At 32.3% G+C, this 22,577-nt stretch overlaps 1 protein-coding gene across 2 annotated transcripts; it reads right to left on the reverse strand.

Moving 5' to 3' along the window:
* Positions 1 to 412: 412 nt before the first annotated feature.
* Positions 413 to 8,349, reverse strand: LOC105121524 (lysine-specific demethylase JMJ706-like). Of its 2 annotated transcripts, none has more exons than XM_011020198.1 (11): positions 7,868 to 8,349; positions 6,210 to 6,594; positions 5,080 to 5,236; positions 4,780 to 4,999; positions 3,906 to 3,959; positions 3,747 to 3,826; positions 3,347 to 3,624; positions 2,827 to 3,222; positions 2,304 to 2,710; positions 1,907 to 2,188; positions 413 to 1,231 (listed from the first exon to the last, which is right to left on the reverse strand). In XM_011020198.1, exons 1-11 carry the CDS (start codon positions 7,868 to 7,870, stop codon positions 872 to 874), a joined length of 2,622 nt encoding a protein of 873 aa, XP_011018500.1. In that variant the 5' UTR covers positions 7,871 to 8,349; the 3' UTR covers positions 413 to 871. The 2 variants fall into 2 exon arrangements, with proteins under 2 accessions (XP_011018500.1, XP_011018501.1); XM_011020199.1 differs by lacking the exon at positions 7,868 to 8,349 and having other exon boundaries at positions 6,210 to 6,374; positions 6,493 to 6,572.
* Between the last annotated feature and the right edge of the window lie 14,228 nt (positions 8,350 to 22,577).

Here is a 22,577-nt window from a genome sequence, read left to right on the forward strand (position 1 = left end):
AATTCTACAAGCAGGCAGTCCAGGCCGAAAAGGAGGGTTGTCTGCATAACTAGTTCATTTGCTGCCTCTCTGAAAGGAACTTGCAAGCGCCTAAGATTCCCCAGGCATTAAAGAAACAACATTTTTCCATTTCTTTTTTCTTTTTTTTTATGGAAAAACCTTTGTGGCCCACCTGCTTCTGAATAAATTCACATCCAAATGGGTCTGGTTGACACATGCAGCGCTGCCAATTGTCATGTCATCATGCCCTCAGTCTGTTCTTAACATACAAACATTAATACAAGTGGCATAGACAGTAGTAGTGATCAAGATAATGAGAACCCTGTAATGAATGGAATGGCTATGAGCTGAAAAAATATAACAAATTCAAAACATCAAAGAATGTACAAAGCATGACTCGGATCTAGTGAGAGAGAGAGAATACTTCCCTGCATTTATTCAAGGTGTCCATTGCTACAAAAAGAATAAAGAACCTGAGGTAGCAGCAGACTTGACTTTAAATTAAGGAGCAGTGGAATATCCACTTGCAAGAATTAATTTGACTGTTAAAAACAAATTTACAGTTACTAATCACATTCTACTTTCAGCTAGCAGGTTCGTTCTCCTGCCAAAAGACGGGAAAACACCCAGGCATGAGAACCCGAAGAATCAACATCCATGCAAGGCACCCTAATTGGAGGCCTGCACAAAGAATGAAAGTATGTCCTAGAGTTGGTTAATCTTTGCCGCTGCTCCCATAATCAATCTTTTGGATATTCCGTGTTGTTAGAACCCCGTTTAGATAAAAAAAAAAATGTTAGCGAAGTCAGGCTCTGGATAATACTACAGAGGCCGGCCAACCAGTTTTCCCATCAACCATGTGATCATAAAGTCAATATAATCTGCTCTCTGAACCTAGAAATGATGGGCTTCTGACTTTAAGACGCTTAGGTCCAATCGCTATAGGGGGGGGTTTCCTCACAGTCTTTCCCAATTCATGCTGGAACCGGTCCCTTCTGTGTTGTTCTCGCTGTCTACTCATTGCTTCCTCATTGATCAACTTCTTGAACTTGATCGAGATTGGAATAATACTTCCCCTGGCAAACCTGTCCTTTAAAGAACTCTCTGGCGCTTCCTTATAATCTGAACCTGAAGTAGAACTGCGATTTGATTCGTCAGTTCTGCAGCATTCAGATGAAGTTCTTTGCCCATATCTTCCTTCAGGTTGGAGTTTCTTCAGTCTTCTAAGCCCCTGTTTAAATGACCAAAATACGAGATTGAAACAAAATTGGAGCATAACAGTTCAGGAAAACAAATTTTCAGCGCGACTAGTTCATCCTTTAACATTTAATTAATGGTTCCATACTGGGCTAATGAGTGCAAGTTGGGATAAAACACTATGCCTTGCCATAGAATTCAAACAATCTAATGTCACTTCCATGATAAACAATAAAGAAAAGGAGGAAACAGTTCCGTGATCATTTGTTTCAAACCATAAGCGAACCTCCAAAATCCTTTTATCTGCTAACCCAGATTCAATCAGACACCAGAAAATTATATCAGGGAAAGATACTACTTTAAATAAGAAGTTCTTTGCTTTTTACAGGTAAAGTATATTGGAAAAGGAAAAAACACAGAATGCAAAAGAGAGAGCTAGAAAAAATTCATAAAATTCAAAAGAAACCACTTGAGAATCCTTAAAACACAAGGATATAAGAGATGAACTATGAGTATAAATCATGGGTTAATGGCTAAATCTATCTTTATATAATCTGATAACTCTCCGATGTATGAGTTAATTTTATCTTAAATACATTTTAAGTTCCTAATCTAAACCTGTTGACAAGATGGCTAAACCAACGGGATTACTTACATGACTTGAAAGGAATTTACCATATACACAGTGCAAAGTAATATACCACCATACCTGGTGTTCATAATTCTTTGAAGATGAAGCATCATTCACAACTCTTTTTTCCACTTTCAGAGAAGACCGGCGCTTAACCCTAAATATCTCCAAGTCAGAATCATCACTTTGTTCATCAACACTGGGTTTAGCCTCTAACCCACAAAGATTACTTTGCTGGGTTCTCAGGAATTCATCATGTGATAGAGAGGATACCGAGGACCCATGTTTGCGGTGCAATCCTTCCTCAAATAACCTTTTAGAATCAATTTTCCCTGCATTGGAATCAGCCTGCACCTTTCCCTGAGGAAAATAGAAACAAAATCCATTAATCATAATGTTAAAAACACCTCATTTTTCACTACTAGCATATTAAGTAGGACTTGCCACATTTAGGAATAAGAGAGGTGAATCATACATTGTCAGATGTAGAAAAGCTTTCAACTGGCTCTCCCAGAGAACACAGAGTAGATGCAGCACAAGAAACGGAAGCTTCTGAGTATTCAGGTTTAAAATTTTCAATGCCATATTTGTTTTTGGATTCTCTGAACTCTTGCAAACATTCCCGACTTATCACAGGAGTTTCAGAATTAAAATCAAAGCTTTTACCACAATAAGGAGTGTACCCATCCTCAGGAACACTATGAAACTTAATGGATAATGGATAAGAGTACAAATCATCACCAATGTTTGCTTGCTTTCTAATCTCCTCTAATATGCCATTTTCCTTCTCAAACTTCTTGGCTGCAGCTTCCATGTTGGAAATATCATCCCTCAAAAACAGTGTGTAATTTCTCCCACACGAGAAGTCAAGTGAACAGAAATCTGGACAGTACAACCAGCAAAATTGTAAAGTGATTAAAAGACAATCGAAAATGACTTATCATATAAAGAAGAGATGGCTTATATGTTGTCTATGGAAGATATGAAGCAAATTATACCATGTCGAAGGCACACAGGATGCAAGTCACAGCTGCAGTTAAGGAATGCCACATAGCAATCTCGTTTACATAAGGTGCATAAGATTGTCCCATTCATATTTGGCAAAATGCCAGTGCATGCTCTCGATTTCATTACAGAGCAGCGAGCAAAATGGTGGAATCGCATCAGTTGCACGAAAGACACCTTAGTCCAATTATGGGAAACCAAGTCTGCAGAGGAATAATCTGAATCTTCAAGTTCCAGACTTGTATAAAGAAGCATTGCTTCTTTGCACAAAAGTTCTTCATGAGGAAGTAGAGGAACTTTGTTGAGAAGTGCATAGCGCTGGCTCGCTACAGCCCCCAAAGGAAACCAATCACCAATTGCAAAGTTTACAGCCTCGCCACAGTTGAAACCTACAAATATACAGAAGGAAAAATACAAGAATCATTCAACTGTAAATCGAGTTTGGATGTTATGTTTTAAAAACATTTAAAAATCTTACTATTATCAACTCAGCTGAAAGAAAAAATATCTTACCATGGCTGAATCCCGCATGATAAGCTCTAGGGAAACTGATTATATACTCCCCGGGCTTTTGCACAGCCTTGTAAACTGGGATGTCATGTTCTAACAATATATTCGGAGGAAACAGAGTTGTTTTCCCCAAAAGTACATCAAAAGCTCCATCCTCCCCATCAGTGGATAGAATATCATGGCTATACACATGTTCTCTGACCACTTTTTCAAATTTTAAAGCAGCATGACCCGGAATTCCATACCAAGTTTTTGACGCTCCACAATGATGGTAGTTGATGCTGCCACAACAGTAAATAAATTGAAAGGTGATAACAAAACAATTTACCAACACTAGAAATAAAGCAGAGAAAAGGACACGAGAATACGTTGAAACCGAACAAGCATTGCGTATGAATAATACCTATACAAATAATGATCTTCTACATGCCAAGCAAACACACTAAACAGCATTCCAATGTAAAGCATAGGATCGGTTACCCCCTGAAATAAGTGCAAGCTATGTCACCAAGGGACATGAAGTACAATAACAAATAAGGAAAATAAAATATTGAGTAGTTACCGGAATAACTGTTCCCAGAAGGCGCAAAATGGACTTCGGCAGCCGGGAAAGATTCTGAAACCACAAAGAAAGATGAAAAACAATAATTGGTAGTGGCTGTACGTGCAACTCAAGAAACATAAAGAAATGACATTATTCAGAGTCATTATGGTAACTAGTGAACTATTTTTTCCCTACAAGCAACTTTAGGTCCACAGCAGTAGAATAATAATTTAAAACAGGGAGGAAGGGGGTTTAAGCTGGAAAGCTAGAGGGGATGATCTTTCTAGCTATTTTAAAATATTTTCCTTTTTTTCACAAATAAAGGGGACATACTGTAAAAAGGAGAACACTGTTTTTAGAATAGTTTCCTCTTTATTCACAAAGGAACAAAAAATATCAAGTCTACTATAAACTACTTGTGTCCCTAATGGGCACAATTTCTCCAGTCTACAATAAAATAGTCTTATCCTGTGCGGCAACAAACAAGTATCAGGCTATCAGCAGAGATCAAGTGTATGGTTCCCACTTTTCAACCCAGGAAGCTCAAACAGAACCAAAATGCCAGAATTCTGACACCCTTCCAAAGATAAGGACTCCATTGTCTGTCACAATGACATCTGCTGAGAGTAATAGTGAGGGTTTCTCATGCTGCACACTCATGTAAAACAAATTCTCATATTATGATTTGTGACCTCCAGTTGGATTGATTTTATCCATTACATCATGGTATTTTATATTTTACTACCAAACCCCACCCTGAAATCTTTTTGTTTTTGTTTTGCACTCCTGACCAACTCCACTACTTCCAAATTTCCCTTGGGCTAAATTAAGCAGATGAACCTCTATAAGAATAAAGTACAGGAGATGATAAAAGCAAAAGCAAAATCAACACCTTCAAATTCCACTTGCTATTTCCAAGCGGGTCACTGGGAGATGATGAAAAGGCACTACCATCGACATTGCATGCATATTCAACTGTTTCTGTCTTTCCACAAGCAATTTCATGCCAAAATTCTTTTTCCAAGTATGTTGCAGGAAGACAACTGGCACTACAATATCTACGGGCAAAAACCTTGTTCGCCATTTTCTCGAAATCACGAAATGTATAATTTCTGAAAAGTGCCACTCATATTTAAAACCAGAGAGAACATTCTAGTCAAAAACTATATCTCTTTGAATTAATAAAACTAACCTTCCACTCATAAAAAAGGTGACTCGATCGTCAGTATTCCACTCAGCAAGACGAAGAGGCTGTACTCTAGTTGTAAACTTGAATCCTGCTTTCTCTTTCATTAATACAACCCCAGCAGGAACAGATGCACTCACAGGAGAAATAATCTTGCATATACCTGTACATTAGGGGGAAAAAATGGAAGATATAAATCAAATTAATTTGATTGAGAAAAAATGGGTGCAGAAACCTGTCATTGGTGACAACAAAGCAGCAGTACTCCCTAAGTTTCATAATTTCCATGAGTGTAATTTCACAGAGGATTGTATTATGATGAGAACAAAGAGTGCTTCCACTTGACATTCGGATGACATTGACAAAAAAAAGAAGAAAGAATGTGTCCATTACACTATTATATGAAGCAGGGAATGCATAAATCAGATGTGCCCAGCTTCTCATTCTGGTAGCTCAACATTGAGAATTCAGGTGTTCTTCAATTCTTAGAAAATAGAACTACACCGATACACACAGTTATTTATGCAAAGCCAAGAAGATTGTTCCACCAACAAAAGAACCAAAAATATTAATAGACAGCATGGCCTGCTTGCTTATATTATAGACATATCCAGGCTTTGCACAGAAAAGATACGCCAACCAAAAACCAATTTTAAGAATTCAGGTGTTCTTCATTTTTTAGAAAATAGAACTATTCTGATCCACACAGTTAAAGTATTGTTTCACCTAAAAAAGAAACCAAATAAATAATAGACAGCATGGCCGGCTTGCTTTTATATTTATAGACATATCCAGGCTTTGTAAAGAGAAGATATGCCAACCAAAAACCAATTTTAAGATTTTCACATAAACCTCTATTTAAGCAGGTCTTCTTCCATGCAATTTACAGTAGTAGATAGACCAGCAAGACCACATCAGCATCATTGCAAACAAGGTTTTAAGAAATTGTCTTAAATGACCCTTTTTCATGACCACATTACTTTTTCACATAACAATGCTTAGGAAGAACTTTTATAGGACAACTTTCACCAATTTGGATCAGAAGACAGCAGGATTTTATGGTCTCCAGAAGTTCAATTTTTCATGTTCTTATAATCAAAACTAGAAGAAAAGCTGAACTCAAGAAGAGCCATTACCATATCTTGAAGCTTCTGGAGCTATTTTCTGCAAATACACCAAGGGGTCCTCAAACTCCTCCTTTGTCGGACAATAGACAGGGCATTCAGGAATTTTCTCAGTCCATTCTAAATTACTCGTGTCAAACTTATCCATCTTTGGCTTTGAAAACACATCCTTCCCACTTGAAGCACCAGCAGACCGAGATAATGATTCTGCATTACCATGTACCCTAACACCACATGATGCTGAAGCCCTTAAATTATCTCCTCTGCTTCTACCCATCATATTGGGAACACTTACAGTTTCTGTGACACTTTCTGATTTCATTCGCTGAAGCCTTCTATGCTTTAAGTATTCTAGCCCATTTCTAGCTTCTCTGGACAAGCATACCCTTCCTTCCACCTGTCAAAACAAAAGGAAGTAATCTGTGACCAACACAAATAAAAAAAAGCTGCTACATGTACTTTGATAGAAGATGCGAGAAAACATAAACCTCTAATGCATGAATGCAACCAGCATGAAGCACAACTTCATCATGCATTTTCCCAAACATGAAACTAAACATCTGCATGGTTTATCTCAACTGAAATTTGCATTCTGCTATAAAAAAAGGTTTGTTCAATACAATTCATAACGGGCTACAGCCAATCATCCCTTCATGCAAGATTCAAGAAATCATGTCAAAGTTTAGAAACAAACCACCAATGTATGGGGAAAAAAAAACACCCGAACAAATAATCTACCTAAACTGAAAAATGCGAAAATGTCACCAATAGGAAATCACCCTGCATTCATGTCAATTGTATAGCTCAAAAGAAATTCAATACTCCCTAGTTATTTCCACCCCAAAGGATGTGTTACAGAGTCAACCATTATGGCCGTATCAATTAATCATTTATCGCCCCATTCAAAGACAAAAAATAAAAAAGTGTGTTCACAGGACCCATGTTGAATTGAGAGTCAAAAAAAAAAAATCTGAGGAATATTTCAAGCTAATAAAAGTACAATTTGACCCAACTAGATCTAGGACCATATCAACTCCTTACAGTCATTTTTTCAACTCAAACTCTTTTTATCTTTATCAGCAGAAAACCAAAGCATGGTCAAAGTTGAACGTTCAACAAATACACGCGTACACACTTCATTCACAATTTTTACAGCACCTAAAAAATTAGATTAATTATAAAAAAAGTGGAAACATCACATCGTCATCTTCGCATGCAACTTGTTAGCCGCCTAAAATTAAATTGAAATTTAAAAAATAAGGAAGAAATTTTATAAATTATAAAAACTCATTCAGAAAAAAAGAAAAAAAAGAAAAAACCATTATAACACCCTCGCGCACAAAAAAAAATAGCTCTCCCGAAAATTATCAAATAATCTTTGATGCGTAACAGAACATGCAACAAAAAAGGAAGCCTCGAAGAATCAAATAACCAGGAAGCACAATTTAAGAAATAAATGAAAACTGAGAATTTAAAAATTCCAGAAAAAATATTCCGGAAATAACAAACATCAGTGCATGGTAGAACAACGTGTAAGATCTGTCCAATAGAAACTGGAATAAGACAATTCCACAACTACTGAACAAAATGTTATGAGCATCAACAAATAAGCAGAAAAGGATGAAGAAATACTTAGGTTAATAATGTTAATGCAAAGAGAAATCATATACCATTTCATTCCGTAGTCGGTCTCTATTCGCCTCCGTTTTAATCAAATTGTAGCCAACAGAAACGAAACTAAAATCAACAAAATACACCAATTCCAAACCCTAGATCACGATCTTCTCCAACGAAGCCATTAGCCCCAATCAAGCACGCCACATTCTCTCAAAACGTGCCAAACATGAACAAACAGAGCCAACCTCAAGAGATCCAGAAAAAAAGTCGTCAATAACCGAGTCAGAGACACGAAACTAAACAAATCAGTCAATCCGAATTCGTGGTTTTCCGGCGAGATACGGGGCTATAGGCCGGAGAGATAAGCGGTTTCCGTCGAGAAACGGTTGTTTTCCGGCGGAAGGTGAGGAGAGAGAAGTAGAGAGAGTGAGCGAAAAGAAAAGGAACAGTTGATAGAGCGAGAAAAGAAAGGAATGGCTTCGAAAACCGAGAAAAGGACATAAAGAGGATAATTTATAGTTTATAGTGGAAAAATAAATTTCACTGGTGATGTTCTAAATTCTAATGTAATTTTTTTTAATTAAGAAAATAAAAATGGGAAGGAGTAAAGAGAAAGAGAGAGAAATGTTGAGGAAAGTAGTGGCGGTTGTTAGGTGGTTCAACCAAACCCCTTGCCGGCCAAAACGCGGGCGTTTTTCACTTCACTTCAATTGTTATCTCCCGTTTCGCTCTTTTGAAAGCTTACCGTTTCAGATTATTTTACCATTTTAGCCCTCACAAACTCCTACCCACAAGCTCATCTCTTCTATTTCCCGATTATCCATGAAATAGAATTTGTCTATCATTCAAAATGTCACCTTTATGTCAATTTTTTATGTTTTGTTCAAATAGTAATATTAATCTTGCTTAGGAAAAATCAAAATCAAGATTTAAAAATTAAATTCATAACATTCATTTCCAAAATCTACTCAATAAATATCTTAGTAAAAATAATTTCATTTATACACAATTCATACAGCATCATTATGCTAAAAAGAGAAATATTTGATTCATATATAAATTTACAATATAATTTATTTTATATTGTGAAGGGATTTATAATGGATAAAAGATATTTAAACTTATTGAAACATAGGTTAAGATATGGTTAGGTATTGAATGAACTATATGATAAAATCAATTCTTGAGTAAATTTGAAGTTGAAAGGATGTCGTCTCATTCATTGTTTTTAGATTTTCATTCACATTTTTAATAAACAAATATTATTCATTGAACTATCAAATAATTTGTTAAAAGACGGATTACACTTTAATAAATATTTCAAGATTTCAAAGGGAGGAAGGCCTTTTACCCTTTTTCTATCCCACGAACTTGAAAATGGATAGCGCCCGGTATTGTGATGTTCTGTGAGGCTATTTGAGACAATTCGCTTGACGTTGTTATCGGAGAGTTTCTGGTTGCTATTCTGGTCAGAGAAAAGAAAGGGGTCAGAGAGACATAATTATCGTGTGTAGAAAGGTACAGTGACTACATGTTTCCAATGACAAGATCGAACCGCTCATCCAAACGAATAACGTAGGATGAACGGTGACATAAAAGAACAATACAGTATGTGAAATAAAAGCCGCTTGTACTTTTTCCTTCCAGCGGTCGACTTTGCACAGAATATAGCCACCCACCAGCTCTAAGTTAGCTATTCTACCTTTCACGTGACACTTATGTCCTTGCCTTCGTTCTTCTTTTTACATGAACACCACGGACACCGTCATCTTTCTCACCGGATTCCGCCAATTTAGTGAAACCAACCCCGAAGCCCAACTAGTCGTGCCTGAAATATTGTGCATGTGTCGGAAAACAGGAGTGCAGTTTTAAGCAACTATGTCTCTCCGTGTGGCCAGGACGGAATTAGCTCAGCAGGTTTCACGCACCCGTATATGAACGTTCCCAGCTTTTAAGCTTTCTCTGTCACGATAAGCTGGAGATTATGTTTAGAATATTCTGTAAATTAAAAAATATATTAATTTTTTTTATTTTTTAAATAATTATAAAGCACTTAAAAATATTAATTTTATATTTTTTTTATATAAACACTCTATTAAAACACTTCTAAAATAATTTTAACTAAAAAAACAAACGGGCTCTGTTATCACAAAAATTAAATTAAAGTTAAATTTAAATGGGGAAAAAACGAGAAAACCTACAGTGCCGGTATCCGATAACAATAGTAGTGGAAAAGGAAGTTGTTTTGTTGGTATTTTCTTTTCTCTCTCCAGCGGTGATTGGTGGGTTGTTTTGTTTTTGTTATGCGGAGGTTTGGTCTAATGATTAGTTTTCAACCGTCAGCGAAAACGAAGAGGTTGATGTATTCTTGGCGGCTCCACATTAACATTTGATACACTAGACTCCGGTTCCATGGCTCGTCTACTATGCTTTCTTGAAGTTCACGCTTTTATGCCGTTTTATTTAAGTGATTTTTGGCGAACCACCAGCTAGGACACTTTTTTTTTATTATTATTAATATGAATATTCAAATCAAATTATATATACTTTAATTAATTTTATAAAATCTGAAATTCATTTTATATTTTAATAAATTATGTTGTTGATGACATTACAGCTTTATTTATTTATTAATATGTAAGTTTTTTCAAATGATTAACACCATTTTATTCTTAATAATAATCTACTTAAATTTTAATAGGATTTCTTACTTTATTAAATTAATTCATAAATATAATAATTATCAATGAAAATAATTAAGGCTCCATTTTTTTTTGCAGGAAACTAATTTCATTTTAAAAGGTGAATTTTGAAAAAGTAAATTTTAGGAGAGTGAATTATTTTCTGATATTTGGTGGTATAATAAAAAATAAGTTGAAAAATATTTTTCAGTATTTAGTTATGTCATGAAAAATAAGCTGAAAAATAACTTATTAATGCTTTATTTTTTTCAAGTTTATTAAAATAATGATGAACGAATCATATAAATTAAAAGGTTGAATGATAATAAAATTAAAAATATATATATAATTTCATAAATTATCTCAAATAAAATAAATAAATAATAATAGAGATCAAATCAAACAATTAAAAAAATTAAAAGATAAAAAAACTAAAATAATAAGAATTATCATTTCATAAATTATTTCAAATAAAACAAGTAACAATTAAAAAAATAAGGACTAAATGTGATAGATAAAATTTTCCATTAAAAAATGATAAGGAAAAAAAACAATTATAAAAATAAAAATCAAAAAATAAAAATTATAAAAATAAAAATCAAAGTTAATATAAAAATTAAATTCTAAGGGATGAAATTAAAAAATATTCAAAATAAATAAATATATATATATATAGTAATCAAAAGTGTGAGGACTAAATTTGATATAATCAGTAAATAATATGATATTTCTAAATTTTTCACAACTTCTGAAAAGTGTTTTTCACATAAAATAAAAGTAAAATATTTAAAAAAAACAAGTTAAATTTTTCTTTTACTAAAAAGTGTTTTTCATTGATCAAAATTTTTAATAATAAATAAATAAGTTTGAAAAGTAATTTTTAAAATACCACTTTTCATCAAACAAAAACCTCTCAAGTGTGGTCAATTTAAAATTTAATAATACTATCATAATTATTAATTAACATGATAAATAAAAAATCCTATTGAAATATAAATAGACTACTGATGAGAGAAAACTTGACAATAGTTGTTTTAAATAAACTTATCGGGCATTTTATTTTATTTAAAGCATGTGATTGGGCGAGGATTCACATTAGATTGACAAAGCATTTCAACAAAAAAATGTTTTTATTTAAATGGAGAATAAGATTGATGAAACAAAAAAAAGCACAGTAACCTAAAAGTTTATATATATATATATATATATAATTTAAAAGTGTGTTTGTCTTTTTTTTAAATAGCATTATTTAAAAAAAAATAGCATAGCTTGAAAAAAATTTAGTGAATTATTGCAATTAAAAATAGTGACTTTTTAAAAAAACATGATGGGAAATAGCAACTTTTATAAAAAAAAATTATAAAATTGGGTAGGTATAAATTTCAATGAAGAGAGAATAAATAAGAAACAAAAAATATTTTGGAAGTACATCGAAGTTTTGATTATGATATCATTAGTATTGTAAAAAAAATCTCAGCAAGATAAATTTAACAACACCAAAAAGAGTCATTAACAATGACCAAAGGAAGCCACGCTCTACATCTAAATGCAAGTGAGTAATTACAATAAAGAGATAGAAAAGATGAGAAAAAAGAAAAAGAAAAAAAAAGACCCTAAAGACATATTAAAGTTCCTATTATGATATTATTGATACAATTAAAAATATCTTAACAAAATAAATCCATTGACAATAAAAAAAAGGTTATTAATGGTGATTGTAATGGGTCATACTCCCCGTCCAAAGAAAATTGAGCAATTACAATGTGGAGAGAAGACAAAAAGAAAAGGAAAGGAAAATGAGAGACTTGTAAGACGCACTGAAGATCCAATTACAACATCATTGGTATAGTTATAAAGATTTTGACAATGACTAAAGCGAGTCACACTTTTCATTTAAAAACAAGTAAGCAATTATAATAAAAAGAGATGGAAGAGAAAAAAAAAAGGAATAAAGAAAGAAAAGACCTCAAAATCATACAAAAGCTTCTATTATGACATATTGATATTATTAAAAAGATCTCAATTAGACAAATCCAAAGACACCGGTAAATGTCATCAATAGTGACAATAATGGACCATAATAGTGGGTGGTTCATTTTCCTTTAGGCAAAGAGTAACATGCTCTAGTAATTATTTATTATGACTTTTTTGATATTATTGGATTCATCTCATCGAGATCATTATGATAGTACCAATGGTGTTGTAATCAGAGTTTTGATATACTTTCAGGGTCTTTTTCTTTATTTTATTTTTATTTTCTTTATATTTCTTGAAAGTTATGCCAACTCATTTAAATAATTACTTTAGAAGTCATTATTTCAAATCGTGACTTCTAAAAAAATCATTATCCCCAGCCATGATACATGATAATTAAATTGTGTTAAGTGGGATTTTGTTTTCAAATGTATTAATAAAGGAGAACACAAATGTAATAATTAAATTGCAGGGGTTCTTTTGGATTCTAACATGGTAAAAAATTGATAAAACAACACAATGTAAAAAATATTTATATAAATAACATACTTTAGAAAATAAAAAATGATATCTGCGAGTTGTAAATGTGATATGCGACTATCTTAATTTGTAAAATTATTAGACACGAGATTTAATAAAAAAAGAGAAAATAAAGAGGAAAAAAGTAAGAAAGAAAAAGATCCTAAAGACACGCATAAACTCTAATGATGATACCATTGGTATCATTAAAAAGACGTTAATGAGAAAAATTCAATGATACTAGGGAAGGCCACCATCGATGATCAGAGCGGGTCACACGAGCAACTCAAAACTAATTGAGCTCTGAAACTTTTGGATGGCTTATGTAGCCCATTTTGTTCACCGTTTATGACCTTCTTTGATATTATTGGATTTGTCTTGTCGAGATATTTTAAATAATATCAATGATATCATTATTGGAGCTCCATTTGCCTCTAATGCCATTTTTTTCTTTATTTGTTTTTTATTTTTTCTCCCTATAATTTGTGAAGAGATATAAGAGAGGAAAAAAAGTAAAAATAAAATAAAATGACCCAAGAGACACACCAAGTGGGTCACACAAAGGTTAGAAACAATTAACATAGTAGATAACACAAGCCATCAAAAAATATTGGGGCTCACTTGCCTTTTACGCCACTTATATGTTCTATTCTGATTATCATTGATAACCTTTGCTAGTATCATTGAATTTATCTTGTTAATTTTTTTTTAATAATATTAGTGATGTTATTATTGAAATTTCAATATGTTTCTGTAACTTTTTTTTTTCCTAATATCTTTTATTATTTTATTAAACCTTCTATCGAGTAATTTTATAATATGAGAGAGCCCCTCATTATATTTTCTATTCACAAATCAATTATATTATCTATTACTTTTTAAATTATGATATTGTTTAAAATATTTTTCATAACATGTAATTTTATCTTTTTTTTTAAACCTTAACCAGGATCTTTCAGAACTCCCCGTAGCAGTTGAATCATTGCTTTTTTATAGATTAACGTGGGTGTTCGGGGCAGTTTGCGCGCACCACGACTAATTATATTGCTTTTGGGCCAGTTTACGCGCACCACGACTAATTATATTGCTTGTACGTTTAGGTATGGAGGATGGGAGCAACTCGCCCTATCGTGCTGATGTTTGTACACGTGAGGGCATTTCGGTAATTATATCACAGGAGTTTCTTTTAAAGAGACGAGAGAGAGGAGGCCAAGATCATGTTGATCGGAAGTTCTCCCATCGACGACAAATGCCCATGTGAACAGCACGCTCGTTATCAACCTCCAAACCTCTAACCCATTGTTCAGTTTTTCAGTCGTGCTTGGACAGGATTACTTATTTTATAATTTTTAATCAATAAAATAAAAAGCATGCATCAAGATAAATAAAATACGTTTTGTAATTTTATATGTTATCTTTATTTCCCCAGCCACATGTCTATCCGAGTTGTGGTGATCGATTATTGTGTGCTTTATAAAATAAGAAAAATTAAAGAGGCATCAGGATCTTTTTTTAAAAAAAAAATATATATATATATATATATATTCTACACGTTCCCAAACTGCTCCTAAAGCATACCCAACTAGTCCGGAAGTTGATGAACCAGAAAGGGTGTATGACCTGTACGAGAAGCTTAGCTCAAGCGGTCAATAAAAAAGGCAAAAAGATTTCCCTTTGGAGCAGACCCGGTAGGAAGTTTACATCAAGGTTAGCATGCAAGTAAACTAGTTAAGGAATAATGCCATGAGAATTTGCATATCCCTCCCCCTAAAATTAAAAATGAGTTCCCTCAAACATGGTCCAATCCCCGAGTACTGAAAATTCTTGATTTTGGTTCCATTTCGTTGATTGATTTCAGAGTTCCATCCATTAATTAATAGATCCCATATTCTTATGAGAAGAAGTTATATAGTTTCCGGAATAATTTATTTAATAAAAAATCCACCAAAATCAAACAATTCATGACGCTCTACTCAAAATCAAGCTGAATTCTAAAAACTTGTTACAAAATAAAGCCAACAACACCACAATCATTTTGAACCCCCCTCTTTCTCATAATTATCTTGGTTCAAATCCAAATAAATTACTTGCGGAAATGCATTATGCAACCAAAGGATATACCGATTTTTTGTTGTTGTCATAAAACAAGAAATTCAACAAAGAAAATAGTGGGTTTGGTGTATCTACATCATTCTTTTATCTTGGGAAAGTGACTTGCAATAAAAGAAAAACATTAACAATGACTTGGTCATGGTTTAGGTATTTGCCAAATTTTCTTCCATTAAAATAGTGCTTTTAATGTATTGTTAAAGTGAATACTTCTCTGAGTAATTGGAATCATGTTTCGATTTTATTTGGTATTATGATAATAGTTGTAGTTTAAAGTATTTTTTATTTAAAAATAAATTAAAATAATATATTTTTTATTTTTAAAAAATGAATTTTAAGATCCACATATTAAAATTTTAAAATATAAAAAAATAACTTTAATAAAAAAATAAATACATTTAAGGAAACATGGTTTCAACCACGTTTCTAAATAAACTCTTCATCCAAAAAAAAAGAAGTTTCAATAGCATAATTAAAAAAAGTTAAAATTATTAGTAATTCATGGAAGATTTCTTGAGATTTTGAGAATATATTATGTTTTATTTTTATACTAAAAAATAAAGGAATATTTTTAAATCTTTATTATTTTATATACTCTTTTTTATGAAAATGTTTTTTTTATTGTATTACAATTTAATAATTTAAATTTTTAAATAAAATTTTATGATATAATTTTTATTTTTTTTATTAAAAAAAAAGACCCATGAACAATTAATAAGACAGGAAAAAAAAAAGATGTGGTTGTCGAAAACTCCATCACACGAACTATACAGCAACTTTGGTGCGGTGGGGCAATGTCTACGTGGCACACGCATAGTTGACTGGGCCCCAGTAGATGAACAAGACAACCAGTGGCATCACCGGCCAGTGACTTATCAGGCCGATAAGAGTTGAATTTAAGTTAAGCATGTGATTAGTTGAGAGATTAGGAACAAAAAAATTCTTATAATGTAAATGTGGAAAAGCCACGTCAAATAGTTAGTCACAAAAACATGTTTGGCACACCATGCTTTCGATTTCTAGCATAATGGCTTTGTGCCCATGTAACTACCAGATCCATGTACTGTTTGTTTTCTGTCGGCTCTGAGATTGATCTTGCTGGTTTTATGAGCTGTAAGGTTTTGTTCCTTAACTATCCATTTTTAAATCATATTGAAGTATATTGAAAGATGATGCGCTAGTACTGAATTTGTCCAAATATTATGCTTATTAACTCAATATAATAAAATTTGCCTGATTTATAAGATCTTGTGCTTTTATTTAATTTTAGGGCAAATGATGCCGTGCATGTCCCCATTAGGTCCCCCATCTACAAAGACATCACTGTTCATGGATCAACATTGTTCCAAGATAAAGTAAGATTCGTATTGTTAGGATAAAAAAAATCCTTATTATTACAATTTCGCTATGCCTTTTTTTTTAAAAAAAAAAAAGAATTATATATGGTATCCATTAGTTAATTTTTTCCTCGATATTCCTTTTAATTAAAGGCCTAACCCGGCAAATCCCACGTGACCTGATTTTCGAATCCAAAGCCTCTCTTCTGCGCAAAGAAAGAAAGTCTTGTCTACAAAGATTAATTTAGGCCACATGCCGTCCTTGAAAAGAATCAAACTGGATGTCATCATTTAAAGGGGACAAAAATATATAATATATCTAGATGATATCGATCGCCCTCGCTCTTCCTTGGGAAAGGGTGGCTCATTCTCCATGGCTGGTTGCTCGAGGAATATTGTTCAAAGAAGCAATGTACTCCCATTTAGCCACAACATAAACAAATTCTATTTACAGTTCAATCATGCAACCTTATCATGTTTTATATATAGAATTAGCACCAGCATGCACCAAAAACATCACACTTGATAATGCTTTCCCTTTTCCCTCAATTTGGTTGCAAATTAAGTAGGTGTGTTAATTTAGATAAAATACGTACTCAGTACCTGTATAAGGTATAGATTAACCCTAGTCTTATACAGTACTGTAGACAAAGGTGGCCTGACCCCCTACGATATTCAAAGCCAATAACGAGGCTAGGTTAATTAAGAGAAGTAGCTAGGTGATCCAAAACATATGACATAAATGCATCGTGTCTCTAGACACAGACAAGCACATATGGGACATAATTGGGATGACAATATGTGTGTGGAAGTCTGCAAGTCCAGGATCTCGGGGGGAAAGAGCTCTTAGATTGTTAAAGAAGTTACAGATTGTACATAAAAGGTGAAAATGAGATGTTAGAATCGGACATGCTTGCACTAGTTGACAGAAGACACTTCCTAGCTAGCTAGCTACATGCATGTTTAGCATGTGTTTCTTTTTGGGATTGCTTTGATGTTGAGAATGTGCCACGGAAACAACATTAAAGCCTATAGCTTGAACCCGTTTGCATGATGCCCTCAGCAGCAGCCTATAACGTAACTATTGCATTTGAAGATTTAAATCAACGTATTAATTAAGTTGAATGATCGATCTTGTTTGGCTAACATAGCGGAGGGAATGCTTCAAAGCAATGGTAAATGGTAATGTTCTCCTATGCAGTCTTTCGCCAACATGATAAATTATACCTGTTAATTTTGCTGCCTTTGGATCAATAATTATTTTGGATGTACACAGTGGCAATTGTTATGGGATGCCCATAGATTACTAATTGATATTATTTTTACTTTAAAATTAACATTATAATAATATTTTTTAAAATTTATTTTTGATATCATATTCAAAAACATTAAAAAATAATTAAAATAAAAAAATATATTTTGAAAACACCACCTTAAAAAACAAATCATACATGTCAAAGGCATGGGAATGGGACAATAAAGCCAAATAAAGGTACCAAGCACATTCACACTAACAAAATCCCCATTATTGCCTATAAATAAGCTCGAGGAATTTGATGTTAGGATCAAAGCAGACCACGTAAAAGTCAACAGCAAAAGTGGTCACATATTATTGAAGCCTATAACCTATCTGTACGCTAAACAATCTGCTTCAATTATGATTGTTGAGGAAGTCCATGTGCTCACACTCATATCTAGCTATGTAGGAATTATTTAATAGCAACTTTTTAAGGTGATAGGATTACCTTTGTATTTAGTTAATAAATTACTCCGAGAGGAGCACCAATCATTTGGGCTTTTGGATTGCTTTTTTTATTTTTTAATGTTGCTCTGTAATTAAGGGGGGATTTTAAGGGAAGGAGGCAAAAAAAATCAATTCGTCAGATCAAAGCAGCTCGGTTATTAACAGTTTACAGGAGATTCAGGCATATTTAAAAATGCAGATTGTTTTTTAAATTTTTTTTTATTTAAAAATATATTAAAAAATTATTAAAAAATCATCTCAACTCAATAACTTAAACTGTTAGATGAAATTTCAAGATATAATTTAATACACCCCTCAAGTGAAAATTCTTTAAACTCGAAACTTGCACGTGTTTATATTATCTTATATTTAATTTTTATCAAATAAATGAAGACGGTGATGTTCAAACTCGTGACTGTTTAGTTATTAAAATTCTGATACCATATTAAATAATTATTTCAACTCAATAACTTAAACTATTAGATGAGATTTTAAAATATGTTTATATTATTTTTTAATAAAAATAATTTAAAAACAAAAAAAAATTAAATACAAAAACAAATTTTCCTGTGCATGTCTTCACATTAGCAGGATAGAAACGGAAGAAGAGAGGGCTTAACTTTAATGCATCTTCTCGAAAGAAAGTTGACGTAAATATTTTATTAATGTATGTGCAAGGGGGCTTGTGATGTTTGTAACATCATGTGTTTGCACATGGCCCGGATCTCCATCACAAACTTATACTAGCTATATGTGCCATTTTTCCAGCAATTGAATACGCAAGCTACGATATACGTGCACAGAGATGCTTCACAGCTGCTCCTTTCTCGATGTTTCCAAGGATATATATATATATATATATATCCTGTTTTTTCATTAATGTACAGTTGGGATATATAAACGAACTCCAGTGAAATGGATCAATTTTGGCCTTCTGTAATATTTTCTGAGTATTCTTCTTGAATACATAACTATATAATATGTCAGTATCAACACATGTTATGTGCATATGATTCTTGAAACTGAATTACCATCCCTCTTTATTGTGATCATTCTATTTTCCTTCGCACAAAGTTTAAATGGGGATATGAAGCTGATTTGACAATGTGGCCCCAGGAGGCACAAGCAAACTCCATGGCTTATCCTGCAAACTTCACTTTCTCAAGGCATGATCAAAATTTTCAAGCTAGCTGGCCTGAATTGTGCGGGTGGAGACGAATCAAAGCTTACAAACATGGAGGGAAAATGACTAGAAAAGACCCCAAACAAAAATAGCCGACACATGAGAAAAGTGCATACAGCTAAATATGACCAAGTCACACGCGAAAGAAGTAATCAAATTTTACACGAGACCGAAGGTCAATTGGCCATATCGGTAGAGCCAAGAAATGAGAGAAAAGTTGTTGCAACCAAATTAAACTCATCTGGCCAAGTATTTGAACGTTGAACTTGTTCCATGGCACATGACTCTTCCACTTCAAGATGTGGACAGATTGAGCAATTAGTGCACGAGATTAAAACGATAGGCGGATAATATTGGAGCAAGAGATTTTAGTAAAATAACATATATTTTTATGGTATTATACTTAAAAAATATAATATTTATTAAATATTATTATTTTTAAGTACAAAAAATAATTTATCACTATTTAAAATAACAATATTTAAGTATATCGTGCTTCTAAAATACAGCAACTTAATAACTTAACATGTAGTTTCAATATCAATCCTTTTAATTTATCTAATTGTATGAACTGATTGATTGTTTTATTAAAAAGCTATAATTTTATAAAAAAAATTTAAAATATATTTTATGAGTTCTTTGTTTTTGTTGTAGCAGGCTAGCAATACTAGTTTTTTTTTTTTTTATTTTCTCTTCCTCTGTTTTTCTAAGTTTGTTCCTTTATTTTTTTTCTTTATGTGGTCATGTCCCTATATATTGCTTTGGCTAATAACTTTATGGTCTTTTCAATATACTTTTGATGATTATTAAAAAAAACATGTTTTAAATTAAAAAATATATTTTTGTCCAATTCATAAACTAAAAAAAATACTAAAATTAAAACCTCAAAAAATTATTGTTCACACAATAAATATATTCTATTTTTCAGTGTCAATGATATAATTGAGTTTGCAATTACAGATGATTCTAAATAATTAAATATAAATCTTCTATAACTAGACTAGAATTTATCTAAGATAAATTATGTGTAAATTTAGCATATTCATTTATGAATAAGTAAGACAGGTTTAACTTCAAGAAAAAGCCTGACTGTGTTAAACAAAAATGATAATTTAAAAATAGCTGTATAATTGCTGCCTAGAACATTGGATATTTATATATAAAAAATCTCTTCCCAGCTAGGCAGCTAGATGGATGTCTTGGATTGTTAACAACGTACGTGCAGCACCCAGCATAGTGCAACATCCATCGATATATGCGCACATACAGAAATTAAGCATGCCTCCCAAGGTTTCTGGTTGTAGATCATACCAATCATATGTGCTATGTCTTTCACTTTCGATCCAAAATAATTAATTTGTTTATTCCTCCATATGCATTGCTTAACGTAATGGTCTGGCCAAAAGTTTGATTTAATTATGCACTATGTTTATAGGTATTCATGTATATATGAGTGGATTAATGCAATATTGCTCAATTAATTAATTAATTAATCATATAGTTAGCAAAGTATATATAGAAAATATGGATGGCCAATCAAAACAAACCAGTAGCTAGTTAATTCAAATGGAATCTGTCAAGACTCAAGGGGGTCAAAACCTCAAAACTTGGTAATCAAACGGTTGGTCAAGTATCATTCTTGGCCTGCTAGCTACTAGAGTTTTGTATGCTTAAAACCCTAACACACTCAACAAGAAATTGCTTTCCACGTTAAACAAGCACTGCAATATACATACATACATATATATATATATATATATGCTTACGTACCTTCTCTGACTTAGTTCCAGTCGCCAGAGAAAATTTTTTAATTCCCCTTAGTAACTTCATTTTGACACGCCAAATTATCCCAGATTTTGTCTACTTGCCTTGCCAGTCAAGTTAATGTATATGATCAGAAACATGTATATGCATGCATCCATGTCTTGTTTCAACCCCTTTGAAAGTAGAAACGAAGGAGGGTTTTGTTTATTTTCATGTCTTTTGAAGGCTCCTAACTTGCTGAAGAAAAGATGGAGAAATTATCTGCCAGAATGGCCAATCAAAAACGTTGAAACTGTCTGCAAAAGTGACAGGTCAAAACGTCAATGTTGGCTCTAGAATTAATTAATCATGCATCTTAATTATGTTTTAGAGGGAAAAACGGATTCTTCCAATGTATAAAATAATAATTCCAACGGCTTTTGCTACTCTAACCTTCCCAAAAAATGTTAAGTGTTTTTTTGAGGCATTTCTTCTCAATTTGGAGTCGTAAACATGAGAGTTTGACTTGGGATTTGATTCACTGTTGCCCCCTTTGATGCGTTAACATATAATAAGCTCAACCTAGTTATTAATCAATTAACATAGTTTATGGTTGGTGATCAATTTAACAAGTAGATGTGGTTATAATAATAATAGAAGTGGTGTTATTATATGTCAAACTCACTAAAATCAAATTATTATAAGTTTGAGGGACGTGCTAATGAAATAATCAAAGTAAATATTGTTGATTATTTTCTAATCAATAAAAAAATTAAAAAATTTAAGGTAATTAAAAAATTATTTCAATTATTTAGCCAAAAAAGAAAATAAAGCATTTTATTTCATTTCCTTTTATATTTTGTTGTATGGCTATTGATGATATATTTTGTAAAATATTTTAATTATGAATTCAAAATTTACCAAACAATATTTTTTATATTAAAATAATAATATACCGAATGATATGTTTTTATAATATTATGATGGTAATATATTATATTAACTTATATTAACTAGCAAAATTTATACTCAAATTATAAAACAATATTAAAAAATTTAGAAATTTAATCTCCAATCAACTTATTACCCTAAGATGAAGTTGACAACATATATATATATATATCCACGTTTGACATAACTGAACCATTTGGCGTCTCATGTGTGAAAGATTGACATGCAGCGGGATATATTTCTTTCATCAAGGATAATGTTTCTTTAATCAGGACACTAGGTTTGACCAATATAATTAGATTATTTACTTAATCGTTTTAGTGGAGTTTTATTATTTGTTTTGCGACTATACATCAAAGAGAGCTACACGAGTCTATCCGATTAAAAAACTAATTACTCAGTACTAAGTTTTAGAGGTGTTCATTTTCGGTTCGGTTCGGTTTTTATCAAAAAAAGTAACCAAATCGGAAAAAAAATTTTGAAAAAAAAAAACCAAAACCGAACCGAAACTGGGTCAACACC

This window comes from Populus euphratica, unplaced genomic scaffold, assembly GCF_000495115.2.
Source record: "Populus euphratica unplaced genomic scaffold, PopEup_1.0 scaffold25.1, whole genome shotgun sequence".
NCBI classification, from domain to species: domain Eukaryota; kingdom Viridiplantae; phylum Streptophyta; class Magnoliopsida; order Malpighiales; family Salicaceae; genus Populus; species Populus euphratica.

Coding starts and splice junctions, on each gene's coding strand:
- LOC105121524 (XM_011020198.1), bottom strand. Junction 5,000..5,079: donor ACCTTTTTTATGAGTGGAAG/GTTAGTTTTATT, acceptor GGCACTTTTCAG/AAATTATACATTTCGTGATT. Junction 2,711..2,826: donor TCCTGTGTGCCTTCGACATG/GTATAATTTGCT, acceptor TGTACTGTCCAG/ATTTCTGTTCACTTGACTTC.